At 37.6% G+C, this 22,665-nt stretch overlaps 1 protein-coding gene across 5 annotated transcripts in view; it reads left to right on the forward strand.

Moving 5' to 3' along the window:
* fbxw7 (F-box and WD repeat domain containing 7) overlaps window positions 1–22,665 on the forward strand; it is a 173,335-nt gene that overhangs the window by 119,437 nt on the left and 31,233 nt on the right. The window contains exons 1-2 of one of the 5 annotated variants that reach the window (XM_077232412.1): window positions 22,280–22,359; window positions 22,443–22,516. The exons of the other annotated variants lie outside the window; for them this stretch is intronic. Of the exons in view, the coding sequence (XP_077088527.1) occupies window positions 22,356–22,359; window positions 22,443–22,516 (78 nt within the window). The 5' untranslated portion in view covers window positions 22,280–22,355. Of the gene's footprint in view, window positions 1–22,279; window positions 22,360–22,442; window positions 22,517–22,665 lie in introns of those variants that run through there. 5 annotated transcript variants of the gene reach the window in all.

Below are 22,665 nucleotides of genomic sequence, written 5' to 3' on the forward strand. Positions count from 1 at the left end.
AGATGCTGTTTTATTTAAATGTGTGGCACATGCACATGTTGGTAAGTCGAGATATGCTTGCATCGAGACATGGGATCTCTTTGGCATCTGCTTTTCAATCAACAATCCCACAGTCTTGTTCAAAACGGCTATTTTTATAGCACTGTTCTTAGGCTGTTAAACCTCCAGCTTGGTATAAACAGTTGAGGTAACCGGTAAACACGGCAGAGCAACTCGTGCTTTGACCTGCCAGTCATCTCCTGACAAAAGTTGTCATTCAGTTTGGAGTGTTTTGAGAACTGCCAAGTGGAATTTGAGTGTTTCAGGTGACACGGTTTGATTAGAAATACTTTAAGAGCTTGTTGAAGTTGCCAAATATGTGGAAAAGAGGAGAAAGCTTTGTTGGTTTAAAACTGCCAGGTGCAAATCTAATAAGGAGACTCCAATGTTTTTTTTTTATTATTTTTTATAAAGGAGCTTTAAAACGTCCTACTGCACTCGTCATTATGCATCATTTGAAGAGGCACCTCCATCATTTACGAGTCCAGACATTCCAGACAAACTTTTTTAACATGCTTGTGTACAATGTTCATCAATTAAGACACTTGGGTTGCTCTCTTCAATGAACACTTGTATTAAGCAAACGTGCTGTTCTTTTGAACATTCTATTTGTCAAAAAAATCCTGAATATTATCACGGTTTCCACAAAAACATTAAGCAGCAAAACTTTTCAACATTGATAATAAATGTTACCTAAAGCAGCAAATCAGCATATTAGAATGATTTGGAGTGATGAAGACTGGAGTTATAGCTGTGGAAAACTGTGCCATCCCAGGATTAAATTATATTTTGAAATATATTAAAAATAATCAAAAACTTAATTTTAAATTTTTAAAAAAAATGCAGCCTTGGTGAGCAAAAGAGAGAACAATTACAATTTACCTTTAACAGTCTTATTGTAGAAGTTGGATGCTTTTGAAAAGATTTAGCTTAGACTGTGAAGAATTGAGGTTCTTTACTAATTAAAACTTCAGAGGAGAAGACCTCTGGAGGCCAGACAGAAAATCAAGTCACTCTGCCTCAAAGTTTTGTCTTCTCAAAGTCATAGAAACTCATTTTTGCATATGGGGTACCTAGTTGCTGTTCCACCCATGAGGATTTATCACTTTAATGTAATGATTTAGGTCAGGGGTGCCCGATCTTGTTCTTGGAGAGATCTGTTCCAACCCTGCTCCAACACACTTTGTAATTACACACGTCTGTAATTAGGTGTTTCTAAAGATCTTATTTAACTGGTTCAGGTGTGTTTGGAGCTGAACTTGGAGCAGATCATAGTTCATATTACATGTATCTTTATTTGTTTAGTTAGGTCAGTAGTTTAATCTGTGGATTGATGGACAGATGCTCCCCGTGTATTTTGAATTTTTCATCAAGCCTATAGAAAAAGCTAAGTCTATGCAGTATGAAAAGGACAGCTTAGTTATGAATTGTATTTACAGCCTCCTTTTAGTGTCTTTCCGACTGATCAGTTCAGTGTTCTTTTCCTAATAAATGCACACTGATGGCTGCTGTCTCAAAGTATTATCATGCCATTGTGCTCTTTCCTCCATTTGCCCTCTTGAAAAGTCAGGATATTAAGTGCATGTTATCTGGCGGCATCATAATTTAGCCGAATGGCCGGAAACCATGTGGCTGTTTGTGTCCCTACATTTCCACAACGGTTATTAACACACATCAGCACACAGTGAATCAGTGACAGATGGCTGGCCAATAGAAAAAAATTAGGGCTGAGGAGTGTAATTAAAAAAAGAAAAAATAATCAAATTATGAGAAGCATTTTCACCCTCAATAAACAAATTAGATAGGTTTTTGGTCCTGGACTTTAGTTTTCATAAACCTTATTACCAATTCAGGACTGCCTGCTTCAGCATGCAACAGTTAGTTTTGTACTAAAAATAGAAATTGTTTCCGTTATATTAGTCTCACGTTTTTTAGAATTTGTGTACCTATATGTTAGAACATGCACTAGAGGACATCTACACAAACTGTTAATTTTTGTGCTTTACATGTCTTTACAGTAATCATGGCCCACTGTGCTGCATTGCCACTGACAATTTTACTTTCATTGAGCTTATACATTTTTATTTTTTTTGTCAATGTTATCTGGCAAACATAGATGGTTTTGCCCAAGTTGACTTGTGATAGTCTTCGAATCATCAGTAAATGAAAAGTAGAAACTGCACATCAATGATGTTTATCATAGTATCCCAAATATTTGTTTTCCAGTAAAAGTGTGGTGAATTTGAGTTATATTTTTAAAGCTGTATAATTACTTTCTACAAATTTTATGTCCTGTAAATATTAAAGAAATTGCAACTAAAAAAAGGATATATCCAACCAAATTGTATTTTATAGATACTGCAATAATAATGTTAGACCGAAACGATGATTTAAAAAAAAAAGTTTAAAGGGTTAGCAACAAAAATGAAACAAAATCCTAACAAAAATGAAAATTCTGCCATTTACTCACCCTCATGTTGTTTAAAAGACTTTTTTTTAATCTAAGGAACATAAATCAACACACGTACATAAAGAACATCACATATAGTAAATAGAAGCTCAAACCAGGTTTGTGCTCAAATGAGGTTTGTTCTTGCCCGTCAGTTATATGTTAGAGCTTCCTTTTTACTTTATTTGATGTGCTCTATGCCTAAATTAAAATGTTATTTTATTTATAAATATATACATTTTAGTTCTGAATTTGAGTTCATGGGTTTGAAGCAACATGAAAGTGAGTAATAGATAGTTTTTTGTGTGTAGCGATCATACTATAAACCGACTAAAAAAGCAATTTTTTTTAAATTGTTGATTTTCTCGTCTGTCACTATCTTTGAATTATATGTAATTAATTTGATTAAATTGATTGACAGTCTTAAGTGATGCTTAAGTGTTGATTCAGTGTCTTAATGACAATCACAATAACGTATTTCAGTTTGCATTTCATTTTCCCCTTCACCTCTAATACATATTCATAAAAGTCCTAGAGTTTGCTCACGAGTGGCCAGAAGGAGAGCACTACAACCCTCCGGTTGGCCAGACCTCTCTGTGTTGCCTGGCAACCATGTACAGATAGAGGGAGGTGGACAGCGTCCTTCTCGCTGCCGCCCACTGTCAGTGGCGATGGAGTGAGTGAGATCTACAGCCCGCCCGCTCTCTCTCTGCTGATCAGAGTTTTACCGACAATGAGCGAAGGATTCAGCCAGCCTCTTCAGCAAAAAACATATGCTATGGTCCAATCAATAGAGCAGCGTAACCTTAGTGGTATTTGCTACATGTTAGATCTCACACCAACACGTTCCAGCAGATGAGTATCACAAGCAGCAGAAGAGTGGGCGGTCGGCTCCGTACTTTTTACGATTTCTCTCGTTCAGAATTTTGTACTGCTCTTTCAGAGATGTGTACCCTCTGTTGTCGAGCACTTTAGGGTGCACATATCCTGTTACAATACAAATGCCCCAGGGCTGCTTATTTACAACCTTGTTAAATATCACTGCTTGTGCATCGAGAGAGAGAGAGAGGCAAGCGAGATGCAAAACAAGCTCACCGACAGAGGGTTTTCCATCCCTTAGACACAATGTCTTTAGAGGGAGGAAACTTGGTGTTTTTCAGGCCTCTTGTGTCCGGTTCGTAGCATTCAGGTTGTTTTTATTTCTCCTTTTCAGGGGGCCGTCTGTGTTAGAGGGCTTATTTGTTTCCTGAATGGCTAATCTGCCAAGTTCATGCCTGAAGCAACGCTGCTGAGAGAGCCGTTGTTCTGAGCGCTGCCAGGGCGGGCCATGTAATGGTGCAGCCCAAGCTCTCTAATTTCCATACAGCTGTCTTGGTGGGCAGGTCTCAGTGCAGATATGCCAGCACAAGGGAAAAGCTGTTACCTTTCATGTACCTACACACGTTGCCGTACTACGCTGTACATAAAGGCTAATCGACACTTCGTTTAAGGGATTGTGGGTACATTCATTGTAGCATTGTAGATGAGCACCAAATAAACCTAATTTCATGATGTATATAACCTACAATTTAAAGTCTTTACTCTTAAATCGACTGTCAGATTCTGAATTTTTAAAGTGTATCCAAAGATGGAAATTCTGACATCATTCTTCAAGTTGTTCCAAACAAGTATTACTAACTTTCTTCCATTGAACAAAAAAGGAAGGATTTTGAATATTCTAGTGGTGAAAGCACCATACAATTGTATTAGAACAGTTCATGTGTCATACTGTGTCTTTAGAAGTTGTATGATGAGTATTGTTTGAGAAATAATCATAATTTAAATCACTATTCACTGAAAATCTTGATACCCGTCCTAACTCTTGTACGTTCATGTGAATAATCTGATTCTTGAACAAATTATTTTTCGGGTCGGGTGTTTTCAATGAATCAATTGATTCGTTTCACAAAACAGTCCAAATGATTCAAGACTGATCTGCTTCGCTGGTTTAATACACTGGCTGTGTCTGAATTCCCGTTAGAGTTTCCTTTTACCATACACTTTTATAAAAAAGAATGTGTTGGTTGCACCAAAAAAAGTAACGCAAGTGCTTGCATAATTTTTTTTTGAGTTATGACCACCTTGAGTGAATTTACGTTCACCCGACAAGCTACTTTGAGTTAGAAGAACTTAATAATTTGTAACAAACACACATTTTTAAGTTGATTACTTAAATCGCTCCAACTACCAGAGTTGTAGCCATGAAACCAATAAATTGTATCTATTTAAGTTCAAATCAACAGCACAGCTCTTCAGCACAATGGTAACCACAAAAACTTCAACATTGCAGAAACTCTTTTAAATGTCAAACATGTCGTTCCTTCACTAAAAACAAATAAATTAACACTTTATTTCAACATTTATCCAGTCCTATGAAAAGCATGCTGGGAACTAGAAATCCACTGCCTAATTTACGATGTTATCAAGACAATTTCATTGTTACTACAACCAAATTTTTTTTAAAAGCCAATCAATGCAGAAATTTGAGTTTAAATTACAGACGATATTAAGTTGATGTAATGATCAACAGAACTCTACAAAATAATATTTGCAACTTTAAAAGTTTTAATTTAACAAACAAATTTGAATTTTTAACTTGCAACAATACATTTTATTTAAGTTGTTGTACCAGGTCCCCTGAATTACTTTTTAGAGTGTATAAAATGTGCTCTATTCCTAATTTTAAATATGTTTGTCATAAAGCAATTGTCTCTTTGGAAGACTTAGTGTTTGATGCATATGGATCACTTTCACGATGCCATGTACATTTTGAAGCTTGAAAGATTACCTAGACTTTCAATATATGAACAAATGCTCTGAATATTAAAAAAATCTTAATTTGTGCTGCAAAGATGACCAAAAGTCATATGGATTTGAAGTGACACGAGGGCGAATAAAAAACGATCTGAAATCACCCCTATACCCTCTTACAGTTTACTGTTTGAGGGGATAGAAATTTTTAGTGGATTACGAAACCATAGTGGACATTATCGAGTGCACTCATTCAATCGCATAATGGACCTTAATAACAAGTGTACAACCAATATACAGTCAACAGCTAGCTTAAATAACAATGCGCTGAGCATTACACCAAATTGATTCATGTGTGAAAACGTGTCTGAATTACTCATTCTTTTTCATTCACTCATTCAGTGCACTATATTAGTGCAGTAAAGTAGGGAATCATGAATGAAGTTGTAGGGGTCGGTTTTGGATGCATCCACTGACTTTATTCTGTGAGTAGTTTAGTTCAGGTTGTGAGAACCAGATCAACCAATTAATTAAAAAGATCTGATCTGAAAGTATGATTTGTTTGTTGCAAGATGGCAAATCAAATGTTTAACAACATGAGGGTAAGTAAATTAAAAGTTGAATTTATAGATGAACTATTTCATTAATGTATCAGTTTTTTTCCCCTTATATTCTGAATGTTCGTGATTGATTTAGCAAGGGATGATTCATGAACAAGCCCATTGATTCAACCCTTATCTACCCGGCCCCAAGACAGAGGTGTGGAGCAGTGGTTATAAAATGAGAATATGCAAATGGTTGTGAAACAGAGTTCTGCCTCTGTGTTATAGAAGATTTATCTCATTTCATTCAGTGGATCCTACCTGGCTGTTTTAAAACCAAATCTGTCCAGTGATAGCTGGAAAAAGCAGCATGGCTTTCGTATAAAATTCAAGGAATCCTCCTACAGAAAATTGACTGCCGTTGTGGTATGGAAGCAAGACGAGCAGTCGACAGAGCAACTATTTTGGGGAAGATGTGCTAACCTCTCTTTCTGGCTCTCTGGATCATGTAGTGTCTTATCCTCAGAGGAGGATAGCCAGCTGGCGTGAAAGATGCTCTATCTTTGTGGCGAGGCTGATGGAAGGAAGGGAAGTCATGTACATGCTTGAGTCTTTCTATACACACTTTTATTGACACTTCTAGCCTTGTTGAGTCCTGTTGGAGTTTAATCAACAACTCCATATCCAAAACCAAACTGAGGGAGGAGTGGAAGAAAGCGCTTGAGTAGCTGGTGCATAGACTGCGTCACTGATCTAGCATCTCTCATCACGTAAAGCACCATGTTCAGTTTGCATTTCTCAGCATGTGTTGTAGAGGGGTGCGGCCGGCCCAAGACAAACTCCTTAATCAGCATCTCTAATTCAGGCCTGCTGCAGGCTGCCAGCATCTATGTGAGTGCAATTCTGGTGTTTTATAGTGTCACTTATAAGGGTGGAGGATGGACGCATGCATTAAATATTGATACAATTCTGGTTGATAAAAAATGATAATAATAGTAATTTAATATGAATAATGGTAGCACTTTATTTTAAAGTCCTGTTCCCCATGTACATACTTTGTATTTATTATAGTCGTTACAATAAGTGGGTAATAACTAGATACCTAAACCTAACTTTAACCCATGAAGTTACCTTGTATTAACAGTACTTTCGTTGGTAAGTACACGTACATGCGCCGCCTTCTGTAAAATAGTGTAACCCGAATAATTTTTATATTATTATTTTTTAATATATAAAAATGGATATCAAATCATGATTCAAATATACAGTCTAATTTTTGTTATCATGATTTACACTTTGAGGAAGTGATTTAAAAACGGAAAAAAACAAGGTTCTTTTGACAAAACATCTCGCACATGCACATATATTTATATTAAATAGACATATACATAACTATTAGATGGATATATATAAATGGTTATGAGCATTTCAACGAAACCAGATTATCAAGATTAATTAAATCCTTTTCTATCTGCTTACCGTCATCTCACCTTTGCATGTTAGCTTGTGGTTATTCAAATATTATGAATAAGTTATCCATCCTTAAGTGAACATAGATCTTAATTAAATTTATATTCATAACATTTCTTAATATGTCTCTGAATGATAGCATTCAGCACTTATACATTCTTGGATGAAAAGAAACATCTGTTGTGAAGGTCATAGTTTTGCTACCATTCCACTTTTAATCATTAAATGTTATTCATTAAGAATAATGTTTTTTTTGTGTACATCTAATATTTAACGGTTCATTTTGAAATGAAAGAATCTTCTATGTATAGGCCTTGCCTCAATACTATGTAAATACACTTTGACATGAAGTATCATGAAGAGAAGTTTTATTTTTAGCAGACGCTGGAGTGTGCTCTGAGATTCGAACAGAGACTTTTAAGATACTGTGTGTCGTAGCTTCACCCAGAGGAGAAATGTATGACTAGATAACCTGTGGCCTGAACTTTTGCTCTTTTTATTATTCTATTCGAACTAGCATATGAGATGCGTTTCACTGGCTACTTTACCTGTATATAGTTCTAACTTCCCCAGCAGTACACAAACATGGGAACTGTTACTTTACCCAATCCTCACAATAAGCTTATCCAGAATCCCATTACAACACTAGAAAACCCTAAATAATTTAGCACTTCAGTGGTAGGAATGTAGTAGGACAGGGTCTTAGGCAGACTGCCCAATTTGATTCTGAATCATATTCTCTCGATTCCATTGTAATCTAAATTTGAATAAACATGATTAAATTGGGAATTTGAATTAGTGTCAACAGGCCTATTTCAGTTTTTACATAATTGTCTGATTGCAACCGTGGATATCTTGCATTGTGACTGGCTTAACATTATTTTAAATTTGAATATTTACAAATATTTGTGTGCATTACATTTTGACCTGCAACAACAAAGAGGAAAGGCTGTAAGACAACATAACTTTAAAAAAAAAAGTAATTGTCCTGGTAAACATATCAACATTTTGTCAGTAAAATATAATTAAATTATTAAATTATTGGTGATGAGCCCTATTACTCTATTATGATTCGGCTGTACATTATGTATTGCTGTTTGAAGACATGACATAGAGGAGACAGCCACAATTAGTTTGCATTCGAGTCACGATTTTTCAAGACCTCAGCAAACTGACCCAAGACAATGGAAGTAGTTCATTATATCCCAGCTCTCACTCAAAATGGCCATTTGTGTTTATTCTGGTCTCTTCTTGCCAGCAGACTATAGAAAACTTGAGCTCATACCTACATTCTTCAGTTGGTTGTGGAATGCCACCACCACAAAGGAACTTTTAGAAACCACAAGACATGGTAAAAGCCCAATTACTGAATAAACAGAGACTTGTGTCCTTAATGATCAATAGATTCATTTTATTTCATTCATAGTAGGAACTCAAAACTGTGTTAAACACTGCAGGCATTGCGGTCTTCCAACACTCTGTGTGGTCTATCTGTATGAGTGTTTCTCAGAGCCTTTGGATTCATGGGAGGGGAGGTTGATGCGGCAGTTCTGGTCAATTCATGCATGTTAACGGATATATAACCACGATTCCCCATGGCCGGCCGTTTAGAACACGAGGTGGCACGCAGTTCCTCTCCAACCAAGACTCATTAAGAATACATGAGCACTTAACGTTCTGCTGACAGTGGCAGACATCTATTATTGATGATTGGCAGATTGCTCCCTTGAATAATATAGAACTCTTTTGTGTTGTTGTGGACCATGAAGCCTGTCTTTTGGAGGTGTTAATGTGGGGAAAATCTTGACCCGTTCGACTTTGCGGAGAAAACTATTGCACCCTCTTTGCTGCTTGTTACTTTTAGATCATTAAAAAGAAAAGCACGTTATCTTACTGGTTTTCTCCAAACAATGTAGATCTTCTCATTTAATTGTAGTTGTGGTGTTTTTTCCTCTCCAACATTATATGTAACAAAAGGTCTATTCCGGATGGTTTAAGGGACTGTTTAGATCGATATCACAACAGTCTTAATTAGTGAATTTCCATGCCTGTGGTCCAGCTGTTTCCTTGAGAAAAAATCCAGCAGAAATTATAATCAAGTACAGAAAAAACACCCTGAAGGAGGGTATGATGCAGCTTTTTTTCCATACGTTTTTCCCTCTATTTTTTTTTTTTTTAAGTCTCATTGCCCTCTTTCCCCATCCTCGCTAAACCTGGTTTATGCAAGGGTCCATGTGCAAGTGATGTCATTGAGGCTCTTATAGAAGTGTGCATTGCTTCTGCAAGGCTGGTTTTGTGTGATCATGCACCTCTGAATTTTTATAACTTCACACTTCAATCCTGTTGGACAAACTCAAAGGAAGGTTGGTCAAGTAGATGAGTCGTCTGAACTTTTGAGGCAGAGTAAAGCACCAAACTAAGACCAAGCAACCTCTTTAGAAAGACACTTGAGTAGGGGTCCTCAAACCTTCTGTACAATAAACTCTTTCTCCGCCAGCATTTCACAATTTTCATGGCCCCCAGAATATTTTGTTGTATGAATATCTGAACAATTAATATATAGAAAGAAAAGAGCCTCTGCTTTAAAAAAAAAAGAAGAAAAAAAAAAGAGTTATTCTAGCTTAATGCATTTTTTAATCAATGCCTGGATGTGGAATAGGTAATTGTGTGCTTGTTTCCACCAAACTCAAGAAGTATAAAGTTATAATAGTTATAAAATATTAAAAAAGTATAGGACTCAAGACTGTCTTGTCAATGTGTCTTTATTCTCCATTGCTTATTCTCATCCTGCTTTTTTTCTCAGTGCCTCATTCTGTCTCTTTGATCGCTACATTGTGTTCCTCATCTACGCCATCACCTACGGTATTAGATTGGGAGAAACTGCTCTTGTTGTTTTGCAGTTCACACAGACAGAGCTGAGAGGATTGTGTCTCTGCTTAGGACTGAGTGCTCCCTCAACCCTCTGGAGATGTAACCAAACACTTGATATCATCCCGTTAGCGGCTGTCACTCTTTGTCCTACAAGGCCTGACTAAGAGTAATTACTTCATCACACTCTCACATCTTTGACCCAGAGTCACGGGTCTCTCTTATATCTCAAGGGAAGAGTGGTTTGTGTCTCTGTGCCTCAAGTGATTAATCTTGCTCCATATTCAAAAAACTTATAATTAACTCCTAGATGTGCAATTAAAGAGTTTGCACCTTTCAGATACCAGCTTTCCTAATAGGTTACACCAATTTTTTTACATGCGCTTACTAACTTAGTTGTTTTTCTGAAAACTGTTTGAGATAATGGAGTGAGCGAGAGCTCCTCCAACCCCTGAGGCCTGTCCTTAGGCTCTTGAGGAGACTGCTTATGTTTACTCTTTTCTGTTTGTGTGTGGTTAGCGTTTTAAACCTTTCCCACAGGCACTGCTCCATAATTGAGCTAAATCTGATCCTTGCTATTATTTTGAAGTCACGCCTACTCGATCTGGTGTGCTTTTTAATGTGTTTTGTTTGTTGGTATAGTAAATGGTATTTTATGACATGATTTAAGCTCTGACAACCGTCCATAGCTAAATTGACTAGACTTGAGTCAATAGAACACCATTTTGTCAATATTTCTGCAATAATCATAATTAAAATTAAAATAAAGAAAAGTAATCACGAACATATTCTTCCTTTCAATCTCTTGATGTTTAAAGTTGTAATGTCTTTCATTTAATATCCAACACAGGCGAGCATTGCTGTTGTGTTACATCATCTCGCTTCAACTGACACACCATCCAAAACAAAAATCAAGGACAGTTTTTCCTTGCCAAGGTGTTTTTTTTTTCTTGTCTGGAAGACAGCAATCAGTAGTACATCTAGTTATGGCTGATTTTTACAGCTTTTTCTCCATTCTTCATTTCAAAAGCCATTGTTCTTGTGAAAAGCACCTAATTGTTGACGTTGACACTACCTGATCAGCTTTGGTGGGTTTTTTTCTTGTGGAGGAGTAAGATTTGAAGAGGTGAAACTGGTTCAGAGTCAGCGTCAGCATGCATTGATATGAAAGAGCTGCAATTGTGGTTTAACCACATTAAGATCCTCCCTCAGTGCCAAAAAACTATGTATTATACCAGCCCGACTGGAGTGTCTGGAACAGGATCTGGTGTACGAGGAAACACCTAAGGACAGCTGCAACAAGACTGAACATGCCCTGTGCAGTAATGCAGGTTCATGTGGTTCAAGCTAAAGCTCTACATTGAGATTAAACACTTACTGCATATGAGGTGCATGCATCTCAATTGAATGTCAGTTAACTCTGTTTCACCCTGATGGCCGGAATTGTCAGTTGTGAAGTGTGACTTCTACTTCATTCTGTCAATCTGATGACTGCAAACATCTTCAGCAAGTGTTGTACACTTGTTCTGCTAAGATGTTCCACTTGCATTCCTTCCACATGAGAGCATCTCTGACCCACCTGTAGAGACAATATATCACATTAAAATGTGCAGCATTGAGCACATGCTGTTTACTTTTAAATCCTGAGATTACTTTCCTGAAGTTCTTGCTTCTCCAGTCCAGACCTTTGCTCCATCAATTTTTTTGCTAAGGTATTTCCAACTCTGGATACACATAATCCATCACAAGAGTTTCCTTTAGAGAAGACAAAGTGCAACCGAAGTACAAGGAATGTGCTAACAGAATGATATTTCACCTTCTTCCATAATGTTCATCATCTTCATAGAGAGAGCTGGAAATCTGTAGGATAGAGGTTAGAACTTGTAGTTGCATTGGGGGTTATTTATTTTTTCCTTTAGCTGTGAGCGTGGAGCTGTTTGGTTCACACAGAGGTTTCAAGACCGCAGCAGTCTCTCACCCCACAGACTTCATGTCTCCTTTCTTCAGTTTTAAATGCATTCATGAGAGTACAAAACATTGTTAGTGGAGCTCCAGGACTGTAATCTGGATCTATTTTTATCTGTTTTTGGTAATCATCATCTTCTACAGTGTTAGTTGACCTTCCATAGCCCAATACTTTCTCATTTACACAAACACACACAGTTAGTCACAGATTCTAAAAAATGGTCGCTTCTCAAGTGTGTCGCCACAAAAACAAACAGCCCACGAAAGGTCAGCTTTTAATGAGACTTTTTTTTTTAATAAGGAAGATGGTCAGATGTTATATCCGGACTTGTCTGCAGTATCTGCGCCATGTGACTCATCGAAGTAGGAAGAAAATCGTCAGCCAGAAAATCAACAACTGCAGTGGCACTAGATTGCATCGGTTTACAAATCCATATGCAGACATATGCCTCTGAGCAGACCCTAGGCAACTGTCTTCACATAAAACATAAAACTGTATTTATTATGTGGAGTTTCCCTGTCATGCATTGACATTTCTTCACTAATTGTGTTGGCTATAAGATACTTGCCTCTCTGTCTTTGAAAATTTAAAGTTTCACAGCTTTGGCTTAGTTTCATTGGTAATGGTAAGTAATACAATTTGGTCTTCGAACTTCTTTCAAAAAGGAAATAGGTTAGACTTTCATAGTGTTTCCAGGACATTGCTGGTTGCTCTTCACATGTCTCTTTCCTCACATTACCTACGTTTTAACACTCTTTGAGTGGCCTGGAAATCATATGAAACCAGATAAGGGCAAAGACTTTCTGTGGGAATCTGCTATGTTAAAGGTCACTGCACCTTTGAAGAATCCTGTCTTTCAATGCAACACAGAGGGTCAAAAGTGGAGCTTTTAACAGTTTGTTCTTTCATGTTGTGCAGGACTGGCTGCTGCCCTACTGTTATGGTTCACTTCAAGCTATCAGGGGAGGGGTTCACTTCACTTATCATATCTGCTCACTGAATTACTCTAAGGTCAGCACCTCTGTTTTGTCACATTGAGGTTCTCTAGAACAGGGTGTCCAATTCTGCTCCTGGAGGGCCAGTGTCCTGCAGAGGTTAGCTCCAACATGCCCCAACAAGTTTGCTTGGAATTTTCTAGTCCTGAAGGCCGTTATTAGTTCATTCAATGTTTAATCAGGATTTGAACTAAACTTTGCAGGATAGAGGCCCTCAGGGAGCTGGTTTGCACACCCCTGCCCTAGAATCAAAATCTTTCGCTGTTCTCTATCCTACAGAATGTTGACAAACCAGTCTGTGACCTGTCAGTAACAGTTACTGTTACTAAAATCATGTAGAGCTTCATTTCACAAACAGCTGGAAAAATAAAGCTGTAGCCACTGTCCCCACTAATTACCCAACATTACCACTACAGGTAGGGTAAAATTACAGTCCCCATATAGGAAAATAACACCTGGAGTTTTTTTTTGTAGTTCTCTTTCCTGGTGTTTTAAAAGGATTGACCACTACCTCCCTTCACAAACTAAAGGCAATTTCTTTTGCCTTAAGACTACAGTTCTGCTCTTGATAGTAGATGTGGAACAACTCTTTGTGGCTTAGCAGAAAATGCCTTCCCTTCTCTGTTGCTATCAAACAAAAATCTCTATTTAGATTTTACAGCATGATAAACCACATATGAGTCAGTATGTTTGCAAAGAATTTATGACAGTTATATCGCAAGATAAGATTAGTGCAAAGGTCATTGAGCATGTATGCTTGTATATTTTAGTTCTTGGAGCAAATACTACGTTTGCATTTCTGACTCCAGAAACTTAATTTATACTGCCTATCTATACTGCCTATGTAGGGTGCACATGCCATACTAAATGGCACTGTGCTAATTGAGAAAAACATGTGCATTAGACCATGAAAATATTGTCGCATCTCATGAAGGACTTGTAGAGTTTAGAGACTCAAGCCCATTTTTTATCCATTCTGATGCTGTAATTTTAAAATTGGAATTTGCTGCAGTTTCTGGATCCTTTTTAGAAAATATTTTGTAATATTTGCATTGCATTTATATCTCCATCTTGGGTTAATTGATTTTTGGTAAAATCACAGAAGTTAATTCCCTCTACTCTTCTGTGCTTTGCACACATCTGATTTAATTTACCCAGCAATGTTGTTTATCCAATTCCTAAATTGGACAGTGACCCTTCGTTGTCTCTGTGTATCATTTCATCTCATCATTCACCCACCCATGATGCTGTCTGAATGTCATTCGTCATGATCCAATCAAACGAGATGGATCAGGGTCTTATTGTCAATTTGGAGGCTAAATGCCTGGGTCAGGAGCAGATGGTGTCATTGTGCTTCGTAGGGTGTAGCAGTCCGCAGGCGAATTCATTAACCTCAATGTTATCTGGCTGATTGGAATGTACGTTTGCTCGCTTTGCACCGGTTGTCCATTCATGGGGAGGACACTGTCTGTCCTCCATTTTCTTTTCAAAAAGGGAAAATACAAAATGTCTAAATGTTTAGGAAAATTTGAAACTTAAGTTTTATTTCAAGTTTCTTAACTGACATTTACATTTTCATGATTTTTCATTTAATTTTGAATGAGTCAGGGCGACTCAGTCAAAATGAAATGAAAAATCACAAAAATTGACCCTCAAAGACAAAGAACTGAAAAAGCCAAAGTACCCAATAAGGTTTTCTTTTCAAGAATGTCATTATTCTTCCTAGTTCTTTCCCCCCCCCCCCCCCCTCATAATGATATAGGCTAAGGATTATTGTACCTCTCTGACTTTATATCCCAAAATTAATTAAATTTGATTGTTCCAGGCAAAAAATTAACGTTGTCATAGACAAATCTACTAGCTGTTTTAGCATTCACATATTTTCACAAGCTGTCATCATGTTTGCAGAATGTTCTTGGCATTTTGCCTGCTCCATTTGTGATAGTGTCTTAAGGAATTAACATTTTCTTGGAACCTGTATTGCTGCTTCACTAAAACAATGTAACATTTTCCTGGGCCATCTATCATGTGTCTGGCAGGTCTTGTTGCTTTAAGCATATCTATATCATTCTAAAATCTGTGAAATTGGGAGCTAACAAAATGGGCTTTACAATACAAGCGTTCCCAGGAAAGCACCTGTTTTTTTTGCAGTTGCATGTCAGAGAAAGCCTCTTGCCATGGAGTTTAATTTTACACTGTGAACGCGGAGGGGTCAGAGTCTCTTCAAAAGACACGGGCAGGACTTTCTCACATGCCATACATTCCTATCCGCTGTGTAAAGTTTAGGAGGGGTTTTGTCTGTGAAGGCAAGAGAAAGAGCTTTATACACACAAACTCCCAGTTCTGTGACCCACCCCAACATGCATACTCGCTCCAGTTTGTTTAGGGATTGCCATGGTGATGTTCTAACAGCCGTGAAATGGGTCATCACACCTGTGTCTTAGATTAATTCCAACAAAATACAATGTTTGCCATTTGTGAAGGACAAAGAAAAGTGTTACCAAGTTTATCTTAATACATTTCTTCTCCATTTTGTGCAGACTTTATTGCCAAAGTTATTGCCGTAACGGCCCCTTATAGCTGCTCACTTGCTCTCCAGTTTCATTGGCTTCAGGACACAGATTCATTGGAACTTGTGTAAGATGAAGTATTTTTTTTCCAGCAATTCATCAACAAATTGCTTGGAATCTTTTGACAGGTGCAATTTTGTCCCTAACGCTGGGTCGCAGTAACTCAGTATGTTACTCTCTCTGCACACAGTATCACTGCACCTGAAAAGATTAATTTGAATTTTTATTTATATTTTTAACTGCAAAGAGAACAAACCGAGGGACCTGTTCCAACCATGCATTTTTTTTTTTTGTATAAAGTAGGTCTGGCCTCAACTAAAGTTCTTCTAGTCGACTAGTTGTTCATTTAAGCGTTTAGTCGACTAATCTCCGGTGTTATTAAGCCATATAAATCATAATAATGAACCTTTAATTGCCTATATATAATGCATAGCCTAATCAGCGCGGGCGCTCATACGCACGCATAAAGCTTGCCACAGCACACCGGCAAAAGTAATGATTTTGATTGTGTGGTGAAAAACCGCAAGGAGACTTTCTAAACATTACAATATATTGATAATAAATTTTTTAATAAATAAAAAATAATGTTTTTCTCAAGTTCACAGTCACAGAAGGCAGAAAGGGCATCCTGTTTGTTTGTTTTCTTTACTTTACAAAGGAAAGTTTTCTTATTATGAGTTTATATAAATAAATGTAGACTACTTTAAAGTTTTTAATGATTATTTGTATGACCAAAAATGGAGTATTTTAAATTGTTTCTGCTGCTATCAAAAAATGCAAGTAATCGTGCCGGCACCTCCTTGTCATGTACTAAATGCGCTATACTTCAGGTTCATTACTCCGCACAAACACTTTTATATGTGCCTAATAATAGCGCACAGTGATCCAAGTTAAAGTTAGAGCGAGCGGCCATGTACAGTTGCTACTACTTACATGTTTCAAATGAGAAGAAATATTTGAGGTTGATGGATGATTTGGATTCCCTTCACGACATACTTTAATTACCACAACGACTCGCCGATAACAAACTGCGTGACTTTGCCACAAGTTTTTTTTCCCGACTAATACAAATTTTGGTTGACTAATTAGTCGAGTTTTAGGGGGCAGCACTAGTAAAAAGTCTAAACCCACAAGGTTTGTTTTCCTGTACTTACCTTCTTTTCAAGGATATTCTCACTACTCACAATGCTGAACAACCACACATATTGTAAATAAAATTCATACGCCTGCACTTTCATATCAGGATTAGGCAACAGTGTTATAGTCTAAATGGATTTCTCTGAGAATCAATCTCAGTGGGGCATTGGACATTGAGTCGAAAGTGGTTGCTAAAACTGCTAACTCAACTTACAACATGGTTACTTGTAGCTTTAACTCAGTTTGGTGTTATTTGGAGCACCTAGCCCTTGGCGGTCAATAGAAGGTACTTGGTGCCATGCTGATTGTTTCACAAATAGATGCCCTATTAATCCTGTGCTGTTTCCTTTGTAATGAATGTCAGGCAAATGGCAGGGATCACATTCGCTAACACTTCCTTGATACATTCCCTTTTTTTCATTTGCCTTGATTAGGCTTTAATGAACATTGTAACACCAACCACAGTACTTTGAGATTTGTTTAGTCTGGCTTCATCACACTTGAACCCTTTTTGGGGAAGTATAATGAAATGGCTGGGGTGGAAGCATGGTAACCACTGATTTGTTTAACGTGGCTATTCTGTGCTGATAGATGGAAGATATGGATTGTTACCTGTAAACAAAAGCCATGATACAGAAACTTTGGGGTGTTTGTGCTGTTAAGCTTCAGTGACTGTGACTTAGTTTGTTCATGCAATGGATCGGTCTGTTGTCAGAGTTTTAGATTTGGTGACTTACTGAAATTGCAAGATGAGTAATTAATTAGACTTGTTAATTAGTAATTAGTTTGCAAAAACTACTTGCATTGTACATAATGACTACAGTATGTCAGGAAAGTAACTTGAGTCATACTAAATGTACTCCTGTAGAATTGGTCATATGCTATTAAATGGGGAAATCTGAATTTGTGTCATGAAAATATAATTATGAGTGCTAAAGAACACAATTAAGCATTTCTCATGGCTCTCTGTTCTTAAAGGCAGTCAGGGTGGTTCAGTATAGGCATCACTGAGGTGTCTGTGGGACATGTCTAGGCTTGTTCAGTGAGTCACAGGAACAAAACAGACAACAAGTAGTCACCTCTTTGTCACCTCTTTATCGTTTGTTTGAATTGCTCAAACTTATCCTGACATCTAAACAGGAGAGCGCCACAGCCAGGTATCTGATTTTTAGAGAACTTTTTTTTTTGGTAACATGCTTGTTAGTAGGTAGTAACACTACAGTGTAACAGAGGTAACAGTGTAACACAGTTTTGGCTTTACAGCAGCTCTAGAATAAAGTTATTGTCCAGCTTAAGTTAGTTTTAATCGATTCACTTCCGTTGCAATGATCATTAGTTATTAACTTAGTGGCCGCTTACATGACACCATTCTAACAGAAAACCCTTAACGCGCTCCGGCCCGCTCATTCGCACAACAAACAGTGCCTGGTGGCTTGAGAACGCAAACCTTGAAATAGGTTCCAAGGTGCAAACTATAGGTCTATAGGTATAGTTTAGTCTATAGGTATGCACATTTGAATATATAGACGTGTAGTCTATCTTTACAAATTGACCTCAAATTACTTGTCTGGCCTAGACAAACAAAGTTTTATCTGTACAGAGGTAAAAGGATGGAGAAGGGGGCCTTCACAGGGGAGAGACTAGTTGACACTTCAAGACTGGGTTGTCGTCGTGTCCAGGCGGAGGTCCTTCATCAGATCTGGATACAGCCTGGATCCGGCGGTCTGCGGTAAACCTCGAGATAAACAGAGAGACTAATATTAGCCATGCCATTCTTATTATAACGTAACGAGTACATCAGGATTTATGGAGAGTGTTCCCGGTTCCGGCTGACCTAATCTATGCAGCCTAACATTGAATTATAGAAGTTTATAATATGTTATGTGTATGCTAGGTCAAAGAGATGTGTTTTTAGTCTAGATTTTAACTGACAGAGTGTGTCTGCTTCCCGGACAATGTTAGGAAGACTGTTCCAGAGTTTTGGTGCTAAATAGGAAAAGGATCTACCGCCAGCGGTCGGTTTTGATATCCTAGGTATTATCAACTGGCCAGAATTTTGAGATTGCAATAGACGTGAAGGACTATAATGTGTTAAGAGCTCGCTGGGGAAGTACTGGGAGCTAACCCATTTAGTGCTTTGTAAGTTATCCACAATATTTTAAAATTTATACGATGTTTAATAGGGACACAATGCAGTGTTGACAGAACCGGGCTAATATGGTCATACTTCCTGGTTCTAGTAAGAACTCTAGTTGCTGCGTTTTGGACCAGCTGTAGTTTATTTATTAAGCGTGCAGGGCAACCACCTATAAGATCATTACAATAATCTAGCCTTGATGTCCTGAACACATGAACTAACTGTTCCACAAGTGTCATTAAGAACATATGATGTAATTTAGATATGTTTTTAAGATGGAATAATGCGGTTTTACAGATACTAGAAATGGGACTTTCAAATGAAAGATTGGTATCAAAGAGCACACCCAGGTTCCTAACCGACGACGAAGGTTTGAAAGAGCAGCCATCAAGTGTTAGACAGTATATTCTAGGTTATTACGTAAGGAAGTGTTTTGTCCAATAATTAGAATCTCTGTTTTTTCAGAGTAAAGTAGTAGGAAATTTCTAGTCATCCAGTTTATGTCAGCTATGCATTCCGTTAATTTTGTGAATTGGTAAGTTTCGTCAGAGCGTGAAGAAATATAGAGCGGAGTATCATCAGCATAAGAGTGTAAATGAATGCCATGCTTTCAAATGATATCTCCCAAGGGTAGCATGTACAGAGTGGACAGCAACGGTCCTAGTACTAAGCCTTGTGGTACTCCATACTGAACTTGTGAACGATAAGACATCTCTTCATTTACTGCTACAAACTGATAACGGTCAGATATATATGATTTCAACCATGCTAATGCAATTCCACTAATGCCAACATAATTTTCGAGTCTATTTAAAAGAATGTTGGGGTCAATGCTATCAAATGCAGCACTAAGATCGAGTAACACTAATAGAGAGATACAACCATGATCGGATGATAAGAGAAAATCATTTGTGACTCTGAGAGCTGTCTCAGTACTATGTTACGGCCTAAATCCTGACTGGAAATCCTCGCATATATAATTTCTTTCTAAAAAGGAACATAGTTGTGAGGATACTGCCTTTTCTAGTATCTTTGACAGAAAAGGTAGATTCGAGATCGGCCTGTAATTGACTAATTCTTAAGGATCAAGTTGCGTTTTTTTAACAAGAGGTTTAATCATAACCAGCTTAAACGTTTTTGGTACGTATCCTAATGACAAAGATGAATTTGCAGCAATACATCTGTTATAGTATGTATTAATCTTTGATAACATTAATTAAAATGCTGATGTTCATTTAGTTCATTTTAGCTTAGGTCCATTAAATATTAATAAATACCACTTTTGATTTGAATAATGTATTAGTAAATGGTGCAATTAACATTAAGATTAATATAAACTTATTGTTATTTCACGTTAACTAATGTAGTTAAAATCCCCATCAAATCAAAATCGAAGTTTTTTTTGTCTTTTAGTATAAATATGTTAGCCTTACTGTAATCTATAAACTAGTGTGCTCCAAAACAATGACACAATTCGCATTTAGAAGAAACTATTCACTTCTGCCAATATGGATCAATGATTTTGATGACATCACTCTGCACTCCAGCTTCTCATCAGATTTTCTGTCTAATCAATGTTCTCTAGAATCTGAAGCGTCCCGCCCCCTACATTATAAATAGACACTGAATCTGCGATATATCACAATATTCAAACATTTCATATTTCCTATATGGTGAATTGCACATCGTGCACAATATAGGGGATAGGGAACGATTCAGACAGTGTAAAAATGATTTACATTGGGGCGAAGGAAGTCTTGTTTCACGTTATTATCACGCAAACCACTGCAGCGCGCACACAGTCTGCTCCGGTCCAGAGACACTATAGCACAGAGTGGATCATATGCACGAGTCTACGCATACCAGAAAACGTATAGGACCCATTTGAATTCTCCACAGAATTCTGCATTTCAAAGCAATATGGAGGAAGTAAAAAGGATAAACGGTTAGAGATTAGGTTGAAACTGCAGCTTTGCCGAGCTGTGAAATAAACAAAACACTATTGGCTATTTTATTGGCACTTCAGTGGGCCATTAACAAATGGAACCTTACTGTAAAGTGTTGCAGAATTTTCTTCACTATAGTTGCTTTTGACAGAGTTATCAGAGATTATTTGCATGACCTATTGATTCTGATTTAGTGTTCTGGTTCTAGTTTAGTGTAGATATTATTTGAAACGTATTTAATGTAGTTTAACAACCCTTGTGTGTCTGTATACACTTAGGCGATCTTTAATCATGCAGTCCACACAAAACCACCCTGAGTGCCAAATACCACCTGCTCAGTCTTCCGGAAATAACGAGGAGGGGCCGGCAGTTGTCTTCAGTGGCTGAGGGGTAGGCTCAGGATCCACAACAAGTGGAAGGCGTGCACCACCCGGTTTCGGTTGAATATAATCTCAGGCTCTTCCACTTTTGTCCTCTGGCTGCATGTACAGCACCATTCACTTCCTCATCTGCAGATAACCTGTCATCTGATCCCTGTGTTTAGCCAGTGTATACTCCTGAGAGCCAGAAATTAATTTCTGTCCATTTTTGTTTTCGATAATAACATAATACTATTTATTACAGGGCTCTCTTGAATACTTTAATCTAGTTTCTCAATTGTAGCAGATGTCAAATATTATGAATAATGACAGTTGTCCAGGGCAATTCTGTATAACTGACCGCTCGTTTGGCAGATTAGTTTCTTACATAGCCGTGTTCTGTCTCTCCGCTGTCTCTACCAGCAAGTTAATAAATTAATTTCTGCTCAAGTCAATATTTTATGTCCATTTGCCATCAGCCGTGTAATAAGCAGGATAATGTATTGTCAGCCAACCATTTTCACAAAATAAACACCAAGTTGATCAGGACGCTGATGCAAAGCTGAGAATTAGAATGACAACTGTTCCCACGTAATAAAATTTCAAGTTCAATCGATATTTCATGCATGTTAATTTCAGAATAATTTTCTTAATTTTTACGTGGTCCTGATCGCATGGCTTATTTTATTAAATAAAATATATGGTAGCCCTGTGTTATGTAGTAACATAATAAAATAGAAATATAAAGTAATATGACTTAAAAAAAACTAAACCTTATATAGGCCTACATAATTAATAAAGACTGATATAAAGTCCAAGTTTTTGTGCTGGATGACAAGTTCTTTGAAGAGGGCAGGGTCTCTCTCTCTCTCTCTCTCTCTCTCTCTCTCTCTCTCTCTCTCTCTCTCTCTCTCTCTCTCTCTCTCTCTCTCTCTCTCTCTCTCTCTCTCTCTTCTCTCTCTCTCCTCCCCTCCCCTCTTGTCTCTCTCCTTCTGCTCTCTCAGTCAGTCCGCTCAGAGGACGGTCAAAGAGACAGACGGGCGGGTCGTTGGATTCTTCCTTTCGGCTTCCTTGCATCCGACCGTGGATGAGTATGTCCCTGTCGGATATATCCGGGATTAATAGAGCCCTTATCGCGCAGATATATTTCCATAAATTCTTCATCTTCTCTCAGTGAATCACAGCCGGATTATCGTCACCACCATCACCATGGGTTTCTACGGCACTTTAAAAATGATCTTCTATAAAGTGAGTAAACGCCTAGTGTTGGATGCACTGCGGCTTTTATATCGATACAGCCATCCTCCGTCTCTCAACGGGCTCGCTTTAATACCCCATCAACGCTGACGCGACGCGACAGCAACGCTCCCATTATAAATCAAAGAAGCGGTTTACAC

The sequence above is a fragment of the Siphateles boraxobius genome, unplaced genomic scaffold, assembly GCF_051911475.1.
Source record: "Siphateles boraxobius isolate OS27281-9 unplaced genomic scaffold, OSU_SipBor_1 17, whole genome shotgun sequence".
NCBI classification, from domain to species: domain Eukaryota; kingdom Metazoa; phylum Chordata; class Actinopteri; order Cypriniformes; family Leuciscidae; genus Siphateles; species Siphateles boraxobius.